The sequence below is a fragment of the Elephas maximus genome, chromosome 7 (assembly GCF_024166365.1).
Source record: "Elephas maximus indicus isolate mEleMax1 chromosome 7, mEleMax1 primary haplotype, whole genome shotgun sequence".
Classification (NCBI taxonomy): domain Eukaryota; kingdom Metazoa; phylum Chordata; class Mammalia; order Proboscidea; family Elephantidae; genus Elephas; species Elephas maximus.
In genome coordinates this window covers 11,322,941-11,341,264 of record NC_064825.1, presented here as the reverse complement: position 1 = coordinate 11,341,264, position 18,324 = coordinate 11,322,941, and the positions used below count along the sequence as shown (strand labels likewise).

Sequence of the window (18,324 nt, the reverse complement as noted above, 5' to 3'; positions counted from 1 at the left end):
TTGTGCTGATGAGGAACCTTTACATAGATCAAGAGGCAGTTGTTCGGACAGAACAAGGGGTTACTGATTGGTTTAAAGTCAGGAAAGGTGTGCATCAGAGTTATATTCTTTCACCATATCTATTCAATGTGTATGCTGAGCAAATAATACGAGAAGCTGGACTGTGCGAAGAAGAACGGGCATCAGGATTGGAGGAAGATTCATTAACAACCTGCTTTATCCAGATGACACAGCCTTTCTTGCTGAAAGTGAAGAGGGCTTGAAGCCCTTACTAATGAAGATCAAAGACCACAGCCTTCAGTATGGATTGCACCTCAACATAAAGAAAACAAAAATCCTCACAACTGGACCAATGAGTGACATCATGATAAACAGAGAAAAGATTGAAGTTGTCAAGGATTTCATTTTACTTGGATCCACAATCAACAGCCATGGAAGCAGCAGTCAAGAAATCAAAAGATGCATTGCATTGGGCAAATCTGCTGCAAAGGACCTCTTCAAAATGTTGAAGAGCAAAGATGTCACCCTGAAGACTAAGGTGCGCCTGACCCAAGCCATGGTATTTTCAATCACATCATATGCATGTGAAAGCTGGACAATGAATAAGGAAGACCGAATGAGAATTGATGCCTTTGAATTGTGGTGCTGGTGAAGAATATCGAATATACCATGGACTGCCAAAAGAGTGAAGAAATCTGTCTTAGAAGAAGTATAGCCAGAATGTTCCTTAGAGGCAAGGATTTCGAGACTGTGTCTTACATACTTTGGATATATTGTCAGGAGGGATCAATCTCTGGAAAAGGACATCATGCTTGGCAGAGTACAGGGTCAGTGGAAAAGAGGAAGACCCTTAATGAGGTGGATTGACACAGTGGCTGCAACAATGATCTCAAGCATAACAATGATTGTGAGGATGGCGCAGGAACAGGCAGTGTTCCCTTCTGTTGTGCATAGGGTCGCTATGAGTCAGAACCTACTCGACCGCACCTAACAACAATGACGTGTGGTAGGTACTTTCTCATCGGCTATACAAGCACTATTTAATCATTGCAGCTATTCTCTGTGATATATGATATCCCTATTTTTTTAAGATGAGGAAACGGAGGCTTAGAAAAGTTGAATTGCACAGCTGGGATTGAACCTAAGTGTATCCTACTCCAAAACCAGCGTTCTTAACCACTACTTTGCTACGTCTCTGTAGTGTTCATTTAAAAAAGATGTTATCTGTGGTCCCTTCTTCTTCTGTGCATATACAGTTCTGCGTACACTACACCTGTATGTACTACACCTACAGGTACACTTGTGTGTATACACAACACTTATGTAGTGTCTATACACTACATCTGTACCATATTTTTACGCAAATATTGCATGCCTTCTACGTTTGTTTACCAACCCTTCCCCCTAGTTTAATGCCAACATAGGCATTAAACTAAGGAGAAAATGAGCTGCAATAGGAAAGATACATATTTGTTTCTTAGAAGAACTTAAATATTTTAATTATATCGACAATTTTTATGTGTGTTTTTGTTTTGTGTGCATGTTTTTAGCTGTTCTGTAAAACCTAGATTACTTGGTGGAGTGCAGGTATGGACCTCAAATTTCTACGAGATGATGGTCCATCATCTTCAGATTCTCTGAGGAGTTTGTGACCCAAAAAGATTGAGAAATAGGATTATTCAGCTATATTATCTTAGAATGTTTATACAATTAATTCTCTTTATTTGTGGAAGTACGTTCTGTAATGTTACTGTACACACTGAATTAGGGAGTACTGAGATATTGATCCTAGGGGAAACACAGGGTTAGGGTCCTGTGAGCTTCTGGTCACAACAGTTGCATCAACTAATCAATACATAACCTTGTTTTATGTGTGTTTTTGTTTTAATGACACCTTATTTCATGTATATTTTTGATTCGTTAACATTAAACTCATTGTCAACAACAGTCAATTCATGCCTGAAGGATACCTTTATCGCATGTGTATTTTCTCCGTAAAGCACATCACAGCATTCTTGTGCTTGCGTACATCAGACAGCACTTCAGCACTATCCTTGCTATTGTGTGCCATCGAGTTGATCCTGAGTCACAGAGACCCTATAGTGTTTCCTAGGCCGAGACAGCACTTCAGCACTGTCCTTGCTATTGTGTGCCATCGAGTTGATCCTGAGTCATAGAGACCCTATAGTGTTTCCTAGGCTGAGACAATACTTCAGCACTGTCCTTGCTATTGTGTGCCATCGAGTTGATCCTGAGTCATAGAAACCCTATAGTGTTTCCTAGGCCGAGACAGCACTTCAGCACTGTCCTTGCTATTGTGTGCCCTCGAGTTGATCCTGAGCCATAGAGACCCTATAGTATTTCCTAGGCTGAGACAGCACTTTAGCACTGTCCTTGCTATTGTGTGCCCTCGAGTTGATTCTGAGTCATAGAGACCCTATAGTATCTCCTAGGCTGCAGTCTTTACGAGAGCAGATGACCAGGTTTTTTCTCCTGTGGAGTGAACCACCAACCTTTCAGTTAGCAACTGAACGCTTAACCATTACACTACTAGGGCTCCTTGTATCATGCTTGGGGGCCACTTTAAACAGTGAAATCACCAACAAAAAGCACTAAAATGTGAAAAATATGCCACTAAATAGATTGTGCAAAGGACACTTGTTTACGGTATGAGAGCTGAAACAAGAAGGCAGAGTGTCACCTTATTCTATCTCAGAGGGGAACATGTGCATCGGGTAATTTTCCACTGCTCCTCGCACATCAGGAAATGACACAAAAGTGCCGTGAGTATGGATTTCGTAGTAACAAATAAATTTTAGTGAGTAGGTAAATTCACAAATATGAAGTCAATGAATAAAGACCATCCGATGTATCTGTATTTTAGAGAAAGGGTTTTCACTTGTTTGAATGTTCTTTTGTTTGTTTACATAGCAGTCAATGTGCTTTTCTTTAGATAGTGAAGTTAAAGAAATGAACATGACGTTGTTTAATTTTTCTTTTAGACCTTGCTCAGGAACAGTTTTTGATGATGCTTTCTGGCTGGATTTGAACTATCTAGAGGTTGCCAAGGTCGCTCAGTCCTGTGCTGCTCACTTTACAGCATTGCTCTATGTAGAAATCTATGCAGATCGGAAAAACATGGATGATCAAGAGAAAAGGTAATGGGATTCAGAATTTTGGGTTTTTAAAATTGATGTTAGCATTGTTTCAATCAGCGTATATATTGGACTTGCTTTCTCCTACCCCAATTTAAAATACATTTTTAGATAGTTTTTTTTTTTTAAAGTAAAATGATAATTTAAAAAAAGGAATAATAAATCTGCTCTGAAATAATAAGGGTGGTTAATACTTACGAACTGTAAAAGTTTTACGGACAGCAAGTTCCTGGTGGACATAGACTGCACTTATTTCTCTGTATTTCCCAAAGTGGATAGCATGGGGAACTTAATATAAGTAATCACTAAATATTTTTCAAATGGTTGAATGATTCCCTGATTTCAGTCAAATAGGTTTACCACTAACCTCTCAATTTATCCAAGATCCATTTTACTTGTTGACTGTTAAGCAGTGCCACTAATTTGTTTGCGTGACTAAATCAGTCTCATTACTTTGCTACTATCTGTATTTCTACCCGTTGTAGTCAAGTCAGTTCTAACTCATAGCAACCCTATGGGACAAAGTAGAACTGCCGCATAGGGTTTTGAAGGCTGTAATCTTTACCGAAGCAGACTGCCACATCTTTGTCCTGCAGAGCGGCTGGTGGGTTTAAACTGCCAGCCTTTCAGTTAGCAGCCAAGCACTTAACCACTGTGCCACCAGGGTTAAGTATTTCACAGTGGTTAAGTATTTCAACAACTTTAAATTTGCTTTTCCTCTGACTGAGTTAGAACTCTCGTAAGAATCTAATAAATACAGGCCTGGTTCAAAGAAAAAAAGCAGCCAAGCAGATTACAAGTTAAAAAACACCCACTTTACTATCTCATCTGGCCTTCTCAGATCTTTGTTAATTTTAAATAGCCTGGTGTTTATATTTACAGTTAGCTTCACTTTCCCTCTGGCCACAGAATCATCCTTACTAAGAAAAAGAAATAGCAAAGATGTATATTATATTATCATTAGCCTAAAGCAGTATGATTTTTTAGAATGTGGAAAACCAAAAATTAGAGTTCAGAACCTTGTCAAAACATAATTTAGTAGACTTGGGCAGATTTCTAAACTCTCTGGTTTGCTGTTTAATTTCTACTTTTCAATTGGAAGCATGTTACACACCTACAACATGTACATGCTATCTGCAATACGCAATTGATGTGTTCTTGATCACTGTTGATTTCTTAAGAAAACAAAATCGTTTATTTCTTATTCATAGAGTCTTATAAATTTGAGTCCTAGCCTATACTTGGTAGTAGTAAGGATAATGTAAACGTGCTTCAGTATCTTGGTTGTGGTGTTGGTTGAGTCGATTCTGACTCACAGCAGTGCCATGTGTGTGGAGTAGAACTGCTCCATGGGGTTTTCAAGGCTGTGACCTTTCAGAAATAAATCGACAGGCCTGTCTTCCTAGGCACCTCTGGGTGGGCTTGAACCACCAACCTTCCTGCTAGTAGTTGAGCTCTTACTCGTTTACACCACCCAGGGACTCCCTATCTTGTTCTACAGAATAATATTTCTTTCAAATCAGAGTGAATAACTAAACTGTGCTATGAGTATAATTAAAAATACTTTTAGTTTAAAGGTAAATGTTTATATAGAATATAAAACGTGCTTGTTTTACAACATGTGTGCTTAGATTTCATTTTGGTTAACTTAGGGAGGAATTGACAAATTGGGCTTGCCGCTTGTGTTTAGAGTTAATTTTGATTTTTTTTTTTTCCTTTCAGGTGCTTAATGGGAAAAGGAGGGCAAACAGGGAGATGGGTTTATAGAGGTTAGGAAATGCTAGTTTTTTTTCAGTGGCTCAGTTAGATGAGCTGAGGCTTTGTAAATCTATACTGATCAGGAAAAGTATATTTGTAAGTAAATACATAGATCCATAGTTTACAAACACTGTTAGGTCAAGGAAATGAATTGTTCTCCTCAGTTTCCTATTGTAGTTATTTAATAGCAAAATGCCTCATATTAGGTAGCTCAAGAATACATAAAAAGTTTTTTTTGTTAACTTGTTCCCAAGAAAGTATGAGATTTTTTAATGAAAGTTATTAAGTATAATTTTTTAGAAAGAAGTAAAGTCAAAACTCTAACCAGGATTTAAACAACAGGTGCTAGTTCACAACCTCAGTCACGTAACATTCCTCATACTTAAAGCAATGCCTGACCAAAGTCCTGGCACTCAATAAATATTTGTTACTTGAATAAACTACAGTCTTAAGCTTACAAAGTCATAGCGCACTAATACTAATGCCTTCCCCACATTCCAAATTTCTTCTCTAAAAATGAACCTTTTTTTTTAGTTTTATGTCAGTTTTTTTTTATTGTACTTTCGATGAAGGTTTACAGAGCAAACTCGTTTCTCATTAAACAGTTAGTATACATATTATTTTATGACATTGGTTGCCAGCCCCATGATACGTCAACACTCTACCCTTCTTGACCTTGGGTTCCCCATTACCAGCTTTCCCGTCCCCTCCTGCCTTCTCGTCCTTGCTCCTGGGCTGATGTGCCCATTTACTCTTGTTTTGTTTTATGGTCCTGTCTAATATTTGGCTGAAAGGTGAACCTCAGGAGTGACTTCAGTACTGAGTTAAAAGGGCCTCCAGCAGCCATACTCCCAGGGTTTCCCCAGTCTCTGTCAAGCCAGTAAATCTGGTCTTTTTTTTTTTTTTTTTGAGTTAGAATTTTGTTTTACGTTTTTCTTCAGCTCTGTCCAGGACCCTATTGTGATCCCTGTCAGAGCAGTCGGTGGTAGTAGCCAGGCACCATCTAGTTGTGCTGGACTCAGTGGAGGCTGTAGTACTTGTGGTCCATTAGTCCTTTGGACTAACCTTTCCCTTGTGCCTTTGGTTTTCTTCATTCTCCCTTGCTCCAAACAAGGTGAGACCAGTGGATATCTGAGATGGCCACTCATAATCTTTTAAGACCCCAGACACTACTCACCAAAGTAGAATTAGAACGTTTCCTTTATAAACTATGTTATGCCAGTTGAGCTAGATGTTCCCCGAGACCATGGTCCTCACAGCCCTCAGCCCAGTATTTTGGTCCCTCAGGGAGTTTGGATGTGCCTGTGGAGCTTCCATGACCTTGCCTTCATCAGGCTGTGCTGGCTTCCCCTTCACCAGAGTTACCATTTAATCTATTGTCTCCTTAGTATAAAAACAAACTTTTTTCCTGCATGACTTGCCAATTAGAAAAATATATGTAATATCTATATATAAGATTTATAAAGCAAAATCGAATGTTGTCAGTACCATTAGGTCAGTGGATTCCTCTGTCCCATCTTCTTGTCCCCCTCCAAGAGGTAAATGTTATTTTAAGTTTTATGTTTATCTTTTCTTTGGTTGATACAACTACACTGTAAATACAGTTTTCCCTCTTTTTGACCTTTGTAACAAATTATATGTGTAATTTTCTGCAACTTGTTTTTTCACTGGATCTTTTGGTAAGATTGATGTGTGTTGTGTGTGGCCGCAGTACACTCATCATTGCCATGTACTGTACCATTGGGAGAATGTGCCCTGTGTTTACCCATTCTCCTACCAAGGGTACATACCTGAGAGGAGAATTACTTGGTTGCAGGCTATGCAGATGTTCTGCCTTATAAAGATACTGCCAGATTGTTTTTATTTTTGTATTTTAGATAATATTGCATTTTTGGTGAAAGTTTACACAGCAAGTTAGGTTCCCCTCTGAGAGTTTGTATACAAATTGATCGGTAACATTAATAACATTTTTTGCATTGTGTCAGCATTCTCATTAGTTGTGTTCTGGTTGTTCCATTTCCAGTACTCTAGATTTTCTGCCCCCTTATTTTCTCATCTTTGGTTTGGATTAAATGTTGACCTTTTGGGCTTATACAGCTAATTTTTTTAGTAGATTACCAGTCTAATGGGTAAATATCCTTTATTTTGTGTGTCACCCTGCTTTTCTGCTAATAGGGGACCGCATTGTAGTTCTGGTTCAAGGTTTGAAGAGCATCTCAGAGCAATACCGTTAGGGAGTCCTCTGGTCTCAGTGGATCACTTAATCCGGCCATTTTTAAGAATTTGAGTTTTGTTCTATATTTTTCTCCCACTCTAAACAAGGTTGTTTATTGTGGCCCAGTCAGATCAGCCAGTGGTGGTAGTGGAGTACTGTCTAGTTCTTCTGGTTTCAGGGTAGTTGAGTTGTGGCTTGTGTAGGCCATCAGTCTTATGCTTCTTCTCTGTAGTTTTTGGTTACCTTCTTACTCTTTTGCTCCTGACAAATAGAGACCAATGGTTGTTTCTTAGATGGCCGCTCTCAAGCTTTCAAGACCCCAGATGCCTCTCACTTCACTAGGATGCAGAACATGAACTTTGTGAACTATATTATGCCTGTTGACTGAGTTGACCCATGAGACTAAGATTTGAAGCCCTCAAACCTAGAAAACCAGTCTTTCAAGGTATTTGATTATGTCTGAGAAGTATCTATAGTTCTGTCTTCTATGGATATATGTGCCTGCAGACACATAGCTGTGCTTGTATGTACATATAGATACTTCTATCTGTGCACTTATTTATACACCTGTACCTACCCATATATCTATATGCCTATACACATTCATATGTAAACACACACTCGTTTTTTAAGTCATTGTTGGTGTTGTTGCCAAATTATATATGTCGATATCTTTAGTACAAGCATACTTTTGTCTTGAACTTATCTTAGGGACATCATTTGTTTTGGTCCAGCTGTGCTTACCTCACCCACATTCATGCCACTTCTTTTTTTTTTTTTAATCAACGCCATTTTACCCGGGGTGAGATGGTACCTCATTGTGGTTTTGATTTGCAATCTCTATAATGGCTAATATTTGTGAGCATCTTTTCATATGTTTGTTGGCTGCTTGATCATGGTGTTTGTTTTTTTTTTTTATATGTTACTGAATTCTGTTGGCTAGAATTTTGTTGAAAATTTTTGTGTCTATGTTCATGAGGGATATGGATCTGTAATTTTCTTTTTTGGTGATGTCTTTGCTTGGTTTAGATATCAGGGTTATGCTTGCCTCATACAAAGAGTTCAGTACTATTCCTTCCTCTTTTATGTTTTTGATGAGATTGAATAGAATTGGTGTCAACTCTTCTCTGAATGTTTGGTAGAATCCCCAAACTTGTTTTTTAAAGTGGTTACACCAATTTGCATACTTCTCAGAAATGTGATTGGTAAGGAAGCACATCACTAGGAAGCCTTACATTTAAAGACCCCTGTAACCCGTTGCCGTCGATTCGATTCCGACTCATAGTGACCCTATAGGACAGAGTAGAGCTGCCCCATGGAGTTTCCAAGGAGTGTCTGGTAGATTTGAACTGCTCGCCTTTTGGTTAACAGCCGTAGCACTTACCCACTATACCACCAGGGTTTCCTACCTTTTTTTTTTTTTCCTTTATAATTTTTATTGTGCTTTAAGTGAAAGTTCACAAATCAAGTCAGTCTCTCACACAAAAACTTATGTACACCTTGCTTCATACTCCCAATTACTCTCCGCCTAATGAGACAGCCCACTCTCTCCCTCCACTCTCTCTTTTCATGTCCATTTCGCCACCTTAACCCCCTCAACCCTCTCATCTTCCCTCCAGGCAGGAGATGCCAACTTAGTCTCAAGTGTCTACCTGATCCAAGAAGGTCACTCCTCACCAGCATCCTTTTCCAACCCACTGTCCAGTCCAATCCATGTCTGAAGAGTTGGCTTCAGGAATGGTTCCTATCCTGGGCCAACAGAAGGTCTGGGGGCCACGACCACCGGGGTCCTTCTAGTCTCAGTCAGACCATTAAGTCTGGTCTTTTCATGAGAATTTGGGGTCTGCATCCCACTGCCCTCCTGATCCCTCAGGGGTTCTCTTTTGTTTTCCCTGTCAGGGCAGTCATCGCTTGTAGCTGGGCATCATCTAGTTCTTCTTATCTCGAACTGATGTAGTCTCTGATTCATGTGGCCCTTACTGTCTCTTGGGCTCCTAATTACCTTGTGCGCTTGGTGTTCTTCATTCTCCTTTGATCCAGGTGGGTTCAGACCAATTGATGCATCTTAGCTGGCTGCTTGCTAGCATTTAAGACCCCAGATGCCACTCTTCAAAGTGGGATGCAGAATGTTTTCTTAATAGATTTTATTATGCCAATTGACTTAGATGTCTCTTGAAACTGTGGTTCCCAAACCCCTGCCCCTGCTATGCTCGCTTTCGAAGCAGTTTATTCAGGAAACTTCTTGGCTTTTCGTTTTGTCAGTTGTGTGTATTGTGTGTTGTCTTTCCCTTCACGTAAAGTAGTTCTTATCTACTATCTACTTATTGAATACCCCTCCCCCACCCTCCCTCCCCCTCCCCCCTCTCATAACCACAAAAGAATGTCTTCTTCTCAGTTTAAACTATTTCTCAAGTTCTTATAATAGTGGTCTTATGCACTATTTGTCCTTTGGCAACTGACTGATTTCACTCAGCATAATGCCTTCCAGGTTCCTCCATGTTATGAAATGTTTCACAGATTCCTGACTGTGGTTTATCTATGTGTAGTATTCCATTGTGTGAATATACCATAATCTATCCATTCATCTGTTGATGGGCACCTTGGTTGCTTCCATCTTTTTGCTATTGTAAACAGTACTGCAGTAAACATGGGTGTGCCTAAATCTGTTTGTGTAAAGGCTCTTATTTCTCTAGGTTATACTCCGAGGAGTGGGATTGCTGGATCGTATGGTAGTTCTATTTCTAACTTTCTAAGGAAGCGCCAAATCGATTTCCAAAGTGGTTGTACCATTTTACATTGCCACCAGCAGTGCATAAGTGTTCCAGTCTCTCCACAGCCTCTCCAACATTTACTATTTTGAGATTTTTGGATTAATGCCAGCCTTGTTGGAGTGAGATGAAATCTCATTGTAGTTATGATATGCATTTTTCCAGTGGCTAATGATCATGAACATTTCCTCATGCATCTGTTAGCTACCTGAATGTCTTCTTCAGTGAAGTGTCTATTCATATCTTTTGCCCATTTTTTAATTGGGTTATTTGTCTTTTTGCAGTTGAGTTTTTGCAGTATCATGTAGATTTTAGAGATCAGGTGCTGATCGGAAATGTCATAGCTAAAAACTTTTTCCCGGTCTATAGGTCTTTTTACTCTCTTGGTGAGGTCTTTGGATGAGCATAGGTGTTTGATTTTTAGGAGCTCCCAGTTATCTAGTTTTTCTTCTGCATTCTTAATAATGTTTTGTATCCTCTTTATGCTATGTAGTAGGGCTCCTAACGTTGTACCTATTTTTTCTTCCATGATCTTTATCATTTTAGATTTTATATTTAGGTCTTTGATCCATTTTGAGTTAGTTTTTGTGCATGGAGTGAGGTATGGGTCTTGTTTCATTTTTTTGCAGATGGATATCCAGTGATGCCAGCACCATTTGTTAAAAAGACTATCTTTTCCCCATTTAACTGTTTTGGGGCCTCGTGAAATATCAACTGCTTATATGTGGATGGATTTATGTCTGGATTCTCATTTCTGTTCCATTGGTCTATGTATCTGTTGTTGTACCAGTACCAGGCTGTTTTGACTACTGTGGCAGTATAATAGGTTCTAAAATGAGGTAAAGTAAGGCTTCCCACTTTGTTCTTCTTTTTCAGTAATGCCTTATTTATCTGGGGCCTCTTTCCCTTCCACATGAAGTTGGTGAGTTGTTTCTCCATCTCATAAAAGAGTGTCATTGGGATATGGATCAGGATTGCGGTAAATGTATAGTTTGCTTTTGGCAGAATAGATATTTTTATAATGTGAAGTCTTCCTATCCATGAGCAAGGTATGTTTTTCCACTTAGGTAAGTCTCTTGGTTTCTTTCAGAAGTGTACTGTAGTTTTCTTCATGTAAGTCTTTTACATCTCTTGTGAGATTTATTCCTAAGTATTTTGTCTTCTTGGGGGCTACTGTAAATGACATTGATTTGATGATTTCTTCTTCAATGTTCTTTTTGTTGGTGTAAAGGAATCCAACTGATTTTTGTATGTTTATCTTGTATCCCGATACTCTGCTGAACTCTTGTATTAGTTTCAGTAGTTTTCTGGAGGATTCCTTAGGGTTTTCTGTGTATAAAATCACATCATCTGCAGACAGAGATACTTTTACTTCGTCCTTGCCAAATCTGGATGGCCTTTATTTATTTATCTAGCCTCAGTGCTCTGGCTAGGACCTCCAGCACAATGTTGAGTGAGAACAGTGATAAAGGGCATCCCTGTCTGGTTCCTGATCTCAGTGGGAATGCTTTCAGGCTCTCTCCATTTAGAGTGATGTTGGCTGCTGTTGGCTTTGTATAAATGCCCTTTATTATGCTGAGGAATTTTCCTTCTATTCCTATTTTGCTGAGAGTTTTTATCATGAATGGGTGTTGGACTTTGTCAAATGCCTTTTCTGCATCAATTGATAAAATCCTGTGATTCTCGTCTTTTGTTTTATTTATGTGGTGGATTACATTAATTGTTTTTCTAATGTTGAACCATCCCTGCATACCTGGTATGAATCCCACTTGGTCATGGTGAAATATTTTTTTGATATGTTGTTGAATTCTCTTGGCTAGAATTTTGTTGAGGATTTTTGCTTCTACGTTCTTGAGGTGTATAAGTTTATAATTTTCTTTTTTTGTGGTGTCTTTACTTGGTTTTGGTATCAGGGATACGGTCGCTTCATAGAATGAGTTTGGTAGTATTCTGTCCTTTTCTGTGCTCTGAAATACCTTTAGTAGTAGTGGTGTTAACTCTTCTCTGAAAGTTTGGTAGAACTCTGCAGTGAAGCCGTCCGGACCAGGGCTTTTTTTTCTGGGAGTTTGATTACCTTTTCAATCTCTTCTTTTGCTGTTGGGTGGAGTGTTCTTTGTATGTCTACGAGGTCAAGTTGTTTGATTGTGGCATTTAGATATTCCATGTCTTTCTTGAGCTTCTTGGTGGATGTCCTGTCGTTCACCGGAAGTGGCATGTTGAAGTCTCCTACTATTATTGTGGAGCTGTCTATCTCACTTTTCAACGCTGATAGAGTTTGTTTTATGTATTTTGCAGCCCTGTGATTGGGTGCATAAATATTTAATATGGTTATATCTTCTTGGTATATTGTCCCTTTAATCATTATATAGTGTCCTTCCTTACCCTTTCTGATGGATTTAACTTTAAAGTCTATTTTGTCAGAAATTAATATTGTCACTCCTGCTCTTTTTTGATTGTTGTTTGATATATTTTTTCCCATCCTTTAAATTGTTGTTTATTTGTGTCTCTGTGTCTAAGGTGTGTCTCTTGTAGGCAGCATATAGACGGATCTTGTTTTTTAATCCATTCTGCCACTCTCTATCCCTTCATTGGTGTGTTAGGTCCATTCACATTCAGTGTAATTATGGATAGGTATGAATTAAGTGCTTTCATTTTGCTGTCCTTTTTTGTGTGTTGTTGACAGTTTCTTTTTCCCACTTCATTTTATGTGCTGAGTAGGTTATATAGTGTCCTTTCCTCATATTTGTTGTTGTTGATTTTGTTTCTGCTGAGTCTCTATTTTTCCCTTGTATTTTATTTTGATGGGTAGGATTGTTTGTCTCCTTTGTGGTTTCGTTATTATTTACCCCTATTTTTCAAATTTAAACCTAACTTTCATTTCTTTGTATCCCTGTATCTTCCTCTCCATATGGAAGGTGTATATATACATTTCTTAGTCCCTCTTTGTTATTTTAATGTTGTCTTGTATAATAACATTGCTGTTAGCCTGTTTTGAGCTTTTTTTTATATATAATCTTGCTTTTTTTTTTTTTTTTTATTTCCCTGTCTGGGTTGACTTCTGATTGCTCTGCCCAGTGTTCCAGTCTTGGGTTGATACCTGATATTATTGATTTTCTAACCAAAGACCTCCCTTTAATATTTCTTGTAGTTTTGGTTTGGTTTTTACAAATTCCCTAAACTTGTGTTTATCTGGAAATGTCTTAATTTCACCTTCATCTTTAAGAGACACTTTTGCTGGATATATGATTCTTGGCAGGAAATGTTTTTTCCTTCAATTTTTTTAATATGTCATCCCATCGCCTTCTTGCCTGCATGATTTCTGCCAAGTAGTCCGAGCTTATCCTTGTTGGCTTTCCTTTTTAGGTGAATTTTCATTTATCCCTTGCTGCTCTTATAATTGTCTCTTTATCTTTGGTTTTGGCAAGTTTAATTATAATATGTCTTGGTGACTTTCTTTTAACATCTACCTTATGTGGAGTTCAATGAGCATCCTGGATAGATATCTTCTCATCTTTCACGGTATCGGGGAACTTTTCTGCCAGCAAATCTTCAGCAATTCTCTCTGTATTTTCTGTTCTCCCTCCCTGTTCTGGTACTCCAGTCACTCATAGGTTGTTTCTCTTGATAACATCCCACATGATTCTTAAGGTTTCTTCATTTTTTTTTTAATTCTTTTATTTGATTTTTCTTCAAATATATTAGTGCCAAGTGATTTATCGTCGAGTTCAGTAATTATAGCTTCTACTTGCCCAGTTCTGCTCCTCTGGCTTTCTATTGAATTGTCTACTTCTGTAATTTTATTGTTAACCTTTTGAATTTCTGATTGCTGCCTGTCTATGGATTTTTCCAGCTTATTAAACTTTTCATTATGTTCCTGAATAATGTTTCTAGTGTCTTGAGTTGCTTTATCTGTGTGTTCCTTGGTTTGTTCTGCATATTGCCTCATTTCCATCCTGATGTCTTTAAGGGTTCTGTATATTAAACTTTTGTATTCTGCATCTGGTAATTCCAGGAATGCACTTTCATCTAGAAGATCCCTGGATTCTTTGTTTTGAGAGCCTGTTGAGGTGATCATGGCCCATTTCTTTGTGTGACTTGATATTGACTGTTGTCTTCGAGCCATCTATAAGTTATTCTGTTAGTTTATGCTTGCTTACTGTGTTGTAGCTGCTTGCTTTGTTTTGTTTTGGTATACCCTTATGGGTTACTTGAGTGAGCTAGCTTAATTATTTTCCCCTTTGGAGCTCTGGTGTCCTGTCCCCAGCTGGCTAGAGCTGTTATCAGGTATATCAGTCTAGGAGTCCATTCGGTTTTCTTGTATGAATTCAGCTCAGGTGTCCAGGTAGCTGATCATCAAGTGTGTGGTACAGGCTCTGTCCTACAGTCTTAGAGGGGCAGGAATGATTGGGATATGTATCGGTATCTGTTTGCGGCAGGGGGTCACGCTCTGAACAAGGCAGGGGGCTGAGAACCGGCCCCCGAGTGTCTCTGAGGAAAACACGTCCCTTTTCCCTAGAGCGTGCATGTGGGTGGGTTCTCCTGATGGACCATGGGCACCCAGAGTTTTTGGTTGTAAGGACTGGGGGGTACCAGTTATCTTTGTACCCTTGTCATGGGTATCTGGGTGACCTGAGTGGAGCTACCAGTCCTTACGTCTCTGATATGGGTAGGTGAAAACCTCGTTCAATAGGCAAAGCAGTGTCAAACATCAAACACCCACCTCTCCACCGCACAGCTGAAATGATTGGAGTCTGCCAACAAGGGCCTATTCTCCCGAAATAGGCCCACGCAGGTCCATGCAGAAGGGAAAGGTGCTCAAAGTCCACAAACGGTTTGTGCCCGGACAGGAGCTGCTTCTGTCCTATGCTGCCTGGTTAGTGGAGATAGCAAATTATCTTTTCCCCCAGTTGCAAGTTTTTACCTTCTCTAAGGCTGGGAGGATGGCTCTAGGTGCTCAACAGGGCCTATTGTAGGCCCAGGGAATTCAGCCGCTGAAGCTGGCTTGGGCATGCGGGGGCATGGTAAAATATACACAAGTACTTCGCTTTTGTTGAGAGCGCCATTCTTCTCTGGTTCCGGAGGTGTGAGTAGGCTGTGTGGCTGGCTGCTTCTCCCTGAGGAAACTGCGGCCAAACGCGCTAGTACCAGCCCACCACTGCCGCTGCTCCAGGAATGGTGCCTGCGGGCTCCCCGTGATTCAGGTCCGGTAACTCCTCTCCTCTTCTGAACAGTCTCTTCCTCCTCCTGCCCCTCAGTTCATTTTCTAAGCTTGCCTTTGAAGCTCAGGGCTCCCAGCTTGTCACAAATACACTCGTTTCACTTGTGTTTTTCGGATCCTTTTGTAAAGAGGGCTCGCTGGAAGTGTCTGTCTATTCCATCATCTTGGCTTCACCCCGGTTTCCTACATTTAAAGCAGGGAGCCAAAATACAGCTATTTCTAGTTTGAGTGGAAAAAAAGTAATGAACATAGAGTAAGTTTACAGATAAATATTAGAAAGGGACCTTGCTATAGCAATGGTTAAGTGCTCAGCTACCATCTGAAAGGTTGAAATTGACTCATTATTTATTTTATACATTGGATTATTGCTTTATAGACAATGTATAGCTGTTCCGTTATTTTAGAATTCACGTTACTTATGGGACTGAATATATGTTTATAAATGCACAGTTTAAATCTTAGGCCTTCAAGCAGACGAATATGAGTTCTAATGCTGACTTTGTCACTTAGTGATTTTATAATCTTGAAATAAGTGGATCCTGCTGTTCCACATCCGTAACATTTAATACTATCAGACTTAATTTTTCCGATCTAATGGTATCTCATTTTGGTCTTAATTTGTGTGTCTGTGATTATTAATGAGTTTGAACTTCAGATAAAACCACTGACAGAACATTTAGAAATTGGGGAGAGGAGAGGGGACAGCTTTATATTTTAGTACAGGCCTGTCTCTTTGTATATAAGCATGTTTTGGCATACAGCCTTCCCATATATAGATTATTATTAAAATGCAATTCTCATCCAAATAATAAACACTCACAAATTTCTATTCCATCCTAGGTCTAAATGATATTGTTTTTAAAGTATAAATGATTTATTTTGTGACCTTCATTAGTTTTTTCTTTCTAAGTCTATAGTGTATATGTTCACAAGCTTTAACTAGTATGTTCTAATTAAAAGAGGTGCTCTTCTGACAAACAGGAGTCTTACATTTGAAGAAGGAAGCCAGAGTACAACTATTTCTAGTTTGAGTGAAAAAAGTAAAGAAGAAACTGGAATAAGTTTACAGGTAAATATTAGAGGCCTTGTTATTTAAGATACTGTTGTATAATATTATGTAGATGTCATTTGATTTTAAAATTGAAGTTACGTATTGGACAGGGTGTCATATATATAAATGCATGCGTGGTTTGAAGGTAGACCTTGGAGTGGACAACCCACTCCAAGAGTTCTGTGCTGACTCTGCCACTTAGTTGTATAACCTTGTACAAATTACTTAACCTTTCCAACCTTGGGAAACCCTGGTGGCGTAGTGGTTAAGTGCTATGGCTGCAGACCAAAAGTTTGGCAGTTCAAATCCACCAGGCGCTCTGTCTTATAAGGTCACTATGAGTCTGAATTGACTCGACGGCAGTGGGTTGGTTTGTTTGTTTTGGTTCCAACCTTGAGTTCCTTCATCTAAAAGGTGGAAGTAAAGCCACCTATCTCACAGGTTGAGATTATACTGTGTATTTCCTGCCATAGCACCCTGTTCATTTTTTTATAGTAGTTATAATTTATAATTATGTATTTGTTTATCTGCTTATTGTCTGTCACATCTGTGGGTGGGTTACTTCTGCTAGAATTTCTTAATATATAATCTCAAATATGGCCCACGCCACTGTCTGGCATTCTTACTGAATTCCTTTGGTCATCTCTTTCCTATAGAAGAACAATTTTAGCTTCTCCACTTCGCTTAAACTTCTGAACATTCTCTCCTCTGCCTTTGCTTTCATCTTGCCTTCTACTTCTTGAAGAAAATAGGAACCATGAGATAGGAAATTATACCATGTCACTATCAAACAGAAATCTCCCTGCCTCTGCTCCCATTCTGACCGTCTTCCCTCATGTTAAAAGTAGAGATGCAGTTTCTCCTTGTATCTAATGCTAGTATTTCCAGTGCTTTGGTTTTTATCTAGTCTTTCTCAGAAACATTAGATTTTTTATTATGCCCTGCTCCCTCCCGGCTGTATTCTCCTCATTCTTCTAAGATTTTCAAACCTCTCCCATTAAAAACATCCCCCTTCTCACAAATACAAAATTCTTTCCTACTGTGCTGTGCTGTCTTTGGGTATCACTCTCTCTTTTCCCTCCCTCCCTTCACAGCCAAAGCTGTGAAAGAGTTGTTTGTGTTTGCGGTCTCCATTTTCTCTCTTTCTGCTCTACTGTAAAGTCGCCATCCATAAACTTCACCTTGCTAAGTCTGGTGCTCACCTTTCATTGGTCTTCTTCCTCATGTTTGATCAACACAACACTGAGATCGTGCCTTGTTTGAAATGTGTTCTGTTCACCTTTTTGGTCCCACTCTCCTGATTTTTCTCCTTCCATTTTTGGCTTTCTGTAGTCTCATTCTCCTTTACTGAGTTTTTGGAGGATCTTCTCCACCACTCATTGTGCTAGGCTTAGGTACTAAGTGTTCCCACCCCGAGGGCTTGATTTCAGTTTTATAAAGAAAGACATTTGGATTACAATTATAGAATGATGCCAGTATCTGTGAATTTGTATGTATAAAATATTTCCGAGATCCGGCACATTAAGACAGTTAAATTGCTTGATCAGTTTTCTGAGGAATATCATTTAATTACAACATAATAAAATTTTGAGTTTTCTTTCAGACAAAAACTTAAAGACCTTTATTCCTACCAAATTCAGTTTTCAAAAGTCAGGTTTTGCAGAAATTCATTTTCCCACTTGCAGGTTTAACTGTGGCTGGGATGGTTTTTGTTTTTATTTTTTTACTGGTTGTTTTGCATGAGATTAAAACCTGATAGATTGGTATTTATTTCTTATCTAACTCATGACATTGTGAGCCGTTCTCCTCAGGTGGGCTACAATCATTCTGTTGTCTGGGATCAGTCTGTTATGTTGCTGCCGATCCAAATCTTTTGGATATATTTCAATATTATCTTTTACTTTTATTACTAATATTTAGAGTTGGGAGTTACATGTTGGTAATGCTATCATTTCAAGTTTGCTAAAGTTTATAAAGTGTAATTTTTCCCCTCCAATTTTTGTTATTTCCACGTCAGGATCTTCTTTTAGAAATCTACAGAAGTATAGGAGAGCCGGATAGCCTGTATGGCTGTGGTGGAGGGAAAATGTTACAACCTCTTACTAGGTAAATTGCATCTTTCTATATAATGGTCTAGTAATTCTGTATGTGAAGGAATT

At 38.9% G+C, this 18,324-nt stretch overlaps 1 protein-coding gene across 1 annotated transcript in view; it reads left to right on the top strand.

The window, feature by feature from the left end:
* ATM (ATM serine/threonine kinase) overlaps positions 1-18,324 on the top strand; it is a 150,374-nt gene that overhangs the window by 87,689 nt on the left and 44,361 nt on the right. Inside the window, exons 39-41 of the mRNA XM_049889351.1 lie at positions 3,003-3,158; positions 16,096-16,183; positions 18,183-18,271. Coding sequence (XP_049745308.1) covers positions 3,003-3,158; positions 16,096-16,183; positions 18,183-18,271 — 333 coding nt within the window. The remainder of the gene's footprint in view (positions 1-3,002; positions 3,159-16,095; positions 16,184-18,182; positions 18,272-18,324) is intronic.